Source organism: Palaemon carinicauda, chromosome 22, assembly GCF_036898095.1.
Source record: "Palaemon carinicauda isolate YSFRI2023 chromosome 22, ASM3689809v2, whole genome shotgun sequence".
Lineage (NCBI taxonomy): Eukaryota > Metazoa > Arthropoda > Malacostraca > Decapoda > Palaemonidae > Palaemon > Palaemon carinicauda.
This window is the reverse complement of record NC_090746.1, coordinates 85,656,243-85,663,830: the sequence shown is the minus strand read 5'-3', so window position 1 is coordinate 85,663,830 and position 7,588 is coordinate 85,656,243. Positions and strand designations below refer to the sequence as shown.

General features: G+C 43.3%; 1 protein-coding gene across 1 annotated transcript in view; it reads left to right on the top strand.

Moving 5' to 3' along the window:
- LOC137616579 (zinc finger protein OZF-like) overlaps positions 1 to 5,422 on the top strand; it is a 243,865-nt gene extending 238,443 nt beyond the window's left edge. Inside the window, exon 3 of the mRNA XM_068346459.1 lies at positions 3,802 to 5,422. Coding sequence (XP_068202560.1) covers positions 4,001 to 5,329 — 1,329 coding nt within the window. The 5' untranslated portion in view covers positions 3,802 to 4,000 and the 3' untranslated portion in view covers positions 5,330 to 5,422. The remainder of the gene's footprint in view (positions 1 to 3,801) is intronic.
- Positions 5,423 to 7,588: the final 2,166 nt, after the last annotated feature.

The following is a 7,588-nucleotide window of genomic DNA, read 5'->3' as shown; positions in this document are numbered from 1 at the left end:
GGTCTAAAAAATATTCAAAAATTAAAAATATCAAAAAATATTAAAAAATTAATAATAATGAAAAATATTAAATTAAAATTAGAAATTACATTATTTTACAAATTTTGAAAACAAAATATTCAATTAGAATTAGTAATTGCATCATTTTACAAAATTTTAAAACTAAAAGAAATGCACGTCTGTATACGCTAAGCATCACGGGCATAAACGCAAGCTGATTGGCCAGCACTCGCTGAGAACTCGACTCCCCATTGGCCCATTCACTAGCCCAAGCTTCTCCCGATGCCCATCGCTCCACACTTTTCTCGTATACGCTTCTCGCCATAGATCGCGGTTAGTTAGTCTTTGTCTCGCGGTGATTTTTTAAGTGTAAAAGTTTTGTGAAGCCCTTCGTGATGCCTCCCAAACGCTCTTTATCCCTTGGTGCATCTAGTGAACCGAAGAAAAAGCGAAAGATGTTAACAATTAACGAAAAAGTGAGTTTATTGGACAAGTTGAAAGCGGGAAATAGCTACGCGAGCGTAGCCCGACAATATGGCCTTAATGAATCCACGGTACGGTACATAAAGAAGGAAGAGAAGAACATCCGCAAAACTGCTGCAATATCTTTCACGAAAGATGCCAAAAGGGTTGTAAACACCCAGAATAAGACCATGGTGCGAATGGAAAATGCACTGGCTATTTGGATCCATGATTGTAGGGAGAAGAAAATCACCCTGGATACAAACATGATCCGAAGTAAGGCTAAAACTTTGTTTGATGCTATGGTGCCTGAGGGTGGTGACGATGACAACGTTCAAGATGAGGAAGAAAACGACGGCGACGAAGATGATCCTCTGCCTGGTACCTCAAGCCAGACTAGCCCACGACGACCACGTACGACTTTCGTAGCCAGCAAGGGCTGGTTTGATAAGTTTAAGAGGCGATTCGGACTTCAGAGTGTGTCGTTGTATGGAGAGGCAGCCTCTGCAGACAAAGCAGCAGCGAGGCATTATGTTGAGGATGTGTTTCCGGAAATAATAGAAGAAAATGGCTATGTCCCGGAGCAAGGCTTTAATATGGATGAAACAGGCCTCTTCTGGAAGAGGATGCCGTCCCGAACATTTCTTTTCAAGGACGAACTTAAAAAGACAGGTTTCAAAGCTCACAAGGATCGAGTGACTCTGCTCATGTGTGGCAATGCTGCAGGATTCATGCTGAAGCCCGGCCTTATCTACAAGTCACAGAATCCTCGAGCATTGAAAAGCAAGAACAAAGCCTTACTGCCAGTGTACTGGATGGCCAATAAAAAGGCATGGATCACCAAGGCCCTCACACTTGATTGGTTCCTTAACTCTTTCATACCATAGGTAAAGCTTTACCTGGCTGAAAAGGGCCTGCCCTTTAAAGTGGTTCTCTTCATGGACTGTGCAGGAGGTCATGCAACTAATTTGCATTATGAAGGGGTACAGGTGGAGTTCCTTCCCCCCAACACCACTTCCCTTATACAGCCCATGGATCAGGGGGTTATTAGGGCCTTCAAAGCCCTCTACACTAAGTCAACAATGGAGGGTCTCATCTCCTCCATTGAAGAGACCGACGAGACCTTCAGCATCAAAGCTTATTGGAAGGACTACAACATAGCTACGTGTCTGGCTAATATTCAGAATGCCCTAAAGGACATGAAAGAACAGACACTCATCTCCAGCTGGAAGAAATTGTGGCCAAACAAAATCACTCATGACTATGAGGGTTTCATGCCTAACGAAATACATCACTCTGCCGTTGATAAGGCTGTCAGGCTGGCTCGGTTGGTGCAGACTGAAGGCTTCTCGGATATGACGGCTGATGAAATTAACAATCTCATCGACTGCCACTCAAACCCACTGACAGAGGAGGACCTACAGGAAATGACCAAATCGGCGAGTGAGGAGGAAGACGAGTCTGCTAGTGACGAAGGTGACGAAGCTGAAGAAGGTGGCCTTACATTGCATAATTTACAGGACCTCTTCAATGTTGCCAAAGACCTCCAAAAAAGGGCCAAAGAAATGGATGACAACATGGTAAGAGCCGTCGAATTCAGCAATCGTATTGATGACGTCATGGCTGTTTATAGGCGCATCTTCATCGACAAAAAAAAACAACGTTCACAACTCCCAATAACGATGTTTCTTACGCGCAAAAAACCAGAAGAAGATCCTCCTGCAGCTGCTACACTGCCTCCTGCATCCCTTACGCCACCTCCTATAGCCACTACGCCACCTCCTATAGCCACTACGCCTCCTCCTGCATCCATTACGACACCTCCTGCAGCCACTACGCCGCCTCCTGCAGCTTCTCCTGCATCGTCTGCGGCGTCATCCGAGGAGCAGTAAAGCTCTTCATGCCCCTGTGCAGTCATTCATCGTTATCACCTCATCGTACTGCACAGGTCTTTTCATCAACTACGCTTAGAAGAACTTATTGTAAGAGGTAAGTTAAATGTTTTATTGTTTGATTGTTTAACATGAATCTCTCTCTCTCTCTCTCTCTCTCTCTCTCTCTCTCTCTCTCTCTCTCTCTCTCTCTCTACACCCATTTTCTATATGGTAAGGTACAATTTTATTTATGTATTAACTGTAATCTTAAACCCCCAGAAATAGAAATTATAAATGTTAATTTGTTGCGCAAAACGACGGACTAATTATGTTAGCTAGTTGTAGTGTTTGCTTGTTTTTGAAAGCTGATAACAATAATTGGTTGTTCGCAAGTAAATTGTTCGGTAGAACAGTGTTCTAGACCCTCAATTGTTATTGTAAACAGACAACATATTTTACAGTTTTTTTTTTTTTTTTATAACATGAATTTCACTCTCTCTCTCTCTCTCTCTCTCTCTACACCCATTTTCTATATGGTATGGTACAATTTTATTTATGTATTACTGTAATCTTAAACCCCCAGAAATAGAAATTATAAATGTTAATTTGTTGCGCAAAACGGCGGACTAATTATGTTAGCTAGTTGTAGTGTTTGCTTGTTTTTGAAAGCTGATAACGATAATTGGTTGTTCGCAAGTAAATTGTTCGGTAGAACAGTGTTCTAGACCCTCAATTGTTATTGTAAACAGACAACATATTTTACAGTTTTTTTTTTTTTTTTGTTATAACATGAATTTCACTCTCTCTCTCTCTCTACCCGTATTCTATATGGTGTACTTTATACAGGGGGGGTATATATACGTTTTTTTAAGCATTTTTGAAGAGGCGCCGCTACTTCGCGGATTTTCAGTTTTCGCGGGTGGTCTCGGTCCCCATTAACCGCGATAACCGAGGGACCACTGTATTTATACAAATTAGCCTGCCAGCACCAGTCCTCCTTGAAGTCTTAAATCCAAGTCTTAGCTCCTCCCCCCCCCTACTAACTAGCGGCCTGGTGGTTAACCCTCGCTAAAACTCCAATGGCTCATCTTTCAACTTCGCTGAAAGTAATACCCCTATAAATAGCTACAAGTTTGTATCGTTAGGAAAAATACAAATTACTTCCAAATTTGTCACGTATCCTAAAAAATAAGATTTATTTGATGATCTTATACTGACTGGTTATGTAACCAGCACAAACTGCATCCAGGACTGCCATCTTGGCTTACTCCAGTTGGATAACTGCTTGTTATCTATTTCAACAACTGATTTCAGTTCACATCCAAGTAATTTCCCTAATTAAAGGACTCATGTTTATATGTCTATGAGAAATAAAAATTACTTCTAAAAATGTTTATTTTAGTTTAGAAATTGTTACATTTTCATCTTGCCCTACTCCAGTGATAGCTGTTCTTTATTATTTCAGACTTATCATCCCAAAGGAAATAATCGTCCAACTCTTGTGACAAGATTGTGTATACTACTGAAGGCATCTTCAAGAGATACAGGACTGGGGAAAAGGAAGAAGGGTTTGTGTTTGTTCATGTTGTAATACTGTGATGTAAAGAATAGCAAGATTAGCATTAACTTTATCTTTGGACAATTGAAGATAAAAATTGAAGAGGATGTCATCCTGTGATAGGGAGAGGATGAGGAACTCAGAATCATTAGAATTTCCAATACAAAGCAAAATGGAACATTCCTTTTCACACTCTGCAATGAAGCTGGAAAATAATGACTTTGTTTTAAGTGTCAGGCCCTTTGATGATGGCTTTCCTTTCTTGGATCCAGACATGGAATTCAAAGCAGAGCCAGAATTCAAAGCAGAGCCAGAATTCAAAGCAGAGCCAGAATTCAAAGCAGAGCCAGAATTCAAAGCAGAGTCAGAATTCAAATTAGAGCCAGAAATAGTAATCAAAGCAGAGCCAGGAATATTTGAGTCAAGCAAAGGTGACATGAAATATTCTTTTGACTCTGATGCATCAGAGAAGGAGGAGAGTGTAAGGACAGACGTGAAAGAGGAATGTGCCATTCAGTTGGGATCCAGTAGGAAAGAGGACAAAGGAAACCAAAGTGGAAGCATGAAAGAATGTTTACAAAATGAGGAGGAGATCGAAAACAATGGTTGTGAAAAATCTTTCTGTCAGGAAAGTGATTCCAAAACTCACACTGGTGTTGGTACGAGGAGGTCGTTCAAGTGTAGTGAATGTAGCAAAGTGTTTTTTCACAAAAGGGATCTCATAGTACATTTAAGAAGTCACACTGGGGAGAAGCCATTTAAGTGCAACGTCTGTAACAGAGCATTTTCTGTGAAAAGTCTTCTTACTAATCATTATAGAATTCACACCGGAGAGAAGCCCTTCAAGTGTGATGTCTGTGACAAAGCATTTCTTCAGAGAAATAATCTCAATAATCATTATAGAATTCACACTGGAGAGAGGCCGTTCAAGTGCAGTATCTGTGACAGAGCATTTTCTCAGAGAAGTAATCTCAAAAACCATTATAAAAATCACACGGGGGAGAAGCCATTTAAGTGCATTGTCTGTGACAAAGCATTTTCTGAGAGAGGTAAATTCACAAGACATTATAGAATTCACTCTGGGGAGAAGCCATTCAAGTGCAATGTCTGTGATAAAGCATATTTTGTGAGAAGTCATCTTACAAGACATTATAAAACTCATACTGGGGAGAAGCCATTTAAGTGTAGTGTCTGTGACAAAGCATTTCCTCTCAAAAGTAATCTCGTACAACATTATAGAACTCACACTGGGGAGAAGCCATTTCAGTGCAGTGTCTGTTTTAAAGCGTTTTCTGATAAAGGTAATCTCTCAACACATTATAGAATTCACACTGGTGAGAAGCCATTCAAATGCAGTGTCTGTGACAAAGCATTTTCTTGTAAAGGTAATCTCACTACACATCATAAAATTCATACTGTACCCAAGCATAAATGAGGTGCAGATTGCTGCCATCAAGGGAACGGTGACCATCTTGAAAAGGTCCCTCTGATAGAAGCCTAGTGGAGCATAGAGTTGCAACTATAGACCCCTGGCTGGGGTCCATTGCACCAAAGATATAAATTTAAACCAGTTAAGGTTTTTTCCGTACCTTGAGTACAAACCAATGATGTTTATAGAGGCATTACTTTCGGCGAAGTTAAAAGACGAGCCATTAGATTTTTAGCAAGGGTTAACCACCTATCCGCTAGTTAGCGGGGGAAGGGGTTTAGTAGTTAACCCTCTCCCTCACAACCCTGTGAATGACACTCACTTTACTTTCGGCTTTGGTGGAGAACGGTTGTTACCGCTCTTCCTATAACCAAATTTTTTGACCCATTATTAATCCTCTTTTGCTTTTTCTTACAATGTGTGAGTATGTCTTTTTGCCAATGATGTGAACCTGCCCAAGACCTGAGGGCTGCTCTTGCGGGATGTTTATGTCCTCGATGAACACTGATCGTCACCATCTGTGTCCCGCCTATAGAGATCAATGATGTGAGAATAATAACACTTGTGCTAAATGTCGGGAGTGGTCTGCCTCCCAATGGGAAAAGTTTGTGAACCGACAGAAGAAGACTGAAAGGGATACATCTCCTTCGGGGTTTTCTTCAAAGCAGAAGAAACCTAAAGCTTCTTCTTCCGGCCCCCTGACCTCCCTCTCAAGCTCCTATTTTGTCGGTTTCTTCCAGGGAACCGTCGAACAGTAGTGCTGGACACTTAACTCTTGGACAACCTCGGTTCTCGAGAGAAAGTGCTACTTCCCCTAGCGAAGCGGATCTGCCTCCCCCCCTGGGCAGTCCTTGATTCTCTCTATTATTTTTTTAGATGTGGCTGTCCCTGGGATTGTCCGGCCCTCCTTTAAAGGAGGTTATGTTGCAGCTTCTTCAGCGGGGTGCGGAATGGCAACGTTCTTTCGCTTTGGAGGTAGATCCTTCGGCCCTGCTCAGCGTTGACCTTCTTGACCATGAGGAGTACTCTGCGGACCTGCCTGTTGATTCCGGCCCTGCCTAGTCCTCCGCTCCTGCTGTCGTTGCTGAGGACTGCGCTCCCTCCCCTCGCTGATCATCCTTCGGGGGCGGAGCAAAGTTCGAAGCAAGTCTCCTGAGGGTGATCACCTCTTGTTCGCGAGAGACAACCCCATAGAGACACCTCTTCAGAGGGCAGCCAGAGACCAGCTTGTTTGTCAGCCCTCCCCTGCGGAGGCTCACTCACACCAGAAATTAACTCGCAGAGTTCATGGCCCTCCTCGTCGCCTCAGGCGTTCTCCTTCACCTTCGGCAAAAAGACGGCTGTTTGGCTCTTTACCATCTGCTGCTGAATGATCCCCTTCAGAGGATCCTCCATCCCCTAGAGACCGTCAGTCTGACGACTCTCGCCAGTCTCGCCGCTCGCCACTTGGCTCCCGACCCTCACCTGTATCACTGGACCCGTCTCGGACTCGTCATTCGCCAGCCTTGTGGCGTTCGTCAGTCCAACACTTCTCTCCTCACCGACTGCTTGCCAACAAACTGCTGTTTATGATTCGCCAGCTCGTCAACGAGCAAACGATCGCCGTTCACCATCGGTTTGCCGTTCACAAACAAATCATCACTCCTCAACAGTTCGCCGTTCACGAACAAATCATCACTCCCAACGGACAATCTAAGCAGAGCGACTCAGAAAGTGGGCTCCGAATGGTCTATGAATCATCTAGTAGCCAACAAAGTCTTGACTTTGTGGGGTTCCCTGACTGGGGATCTGTTAACAACTTCCCTGAATTTCAAGCTTCCATTGTGATGCATTCCAACAATGGTTGGACGACGTTGATGTTTACGCTTTTATCCCGTTTTGTCTGATGAGAAGAGTATTTAACAAGACCAGAACATTGGTCAATCTCTCAATGACCCTCATAGCTCCGCTATGGCATCACGCAGAGTGTTTCCCAGACCTTCTGCAGCTCCTGACGAAACTTCCAAGAGAGCTCCCTCCATGACACGATCTACTAAGACAACCACATGCCAACATCTTCCTCAAAGCCTTAGCTTTGCTACGACTTTGTGCCTGGAGACTATCTAGCACCTCCTCACCAAGAGAGGATTTTCGCAACAAGTTTCAAAGCGGATGGCTGGACACCTGCGAAAATCTTCAGCTTCAGTCTACTAGGCAAAGTGGAATGTCTTCTGTGATTGGTGTAGTGGAAGGGGTATCTCGCCTCTCGATGCCTCTATCTCAGTA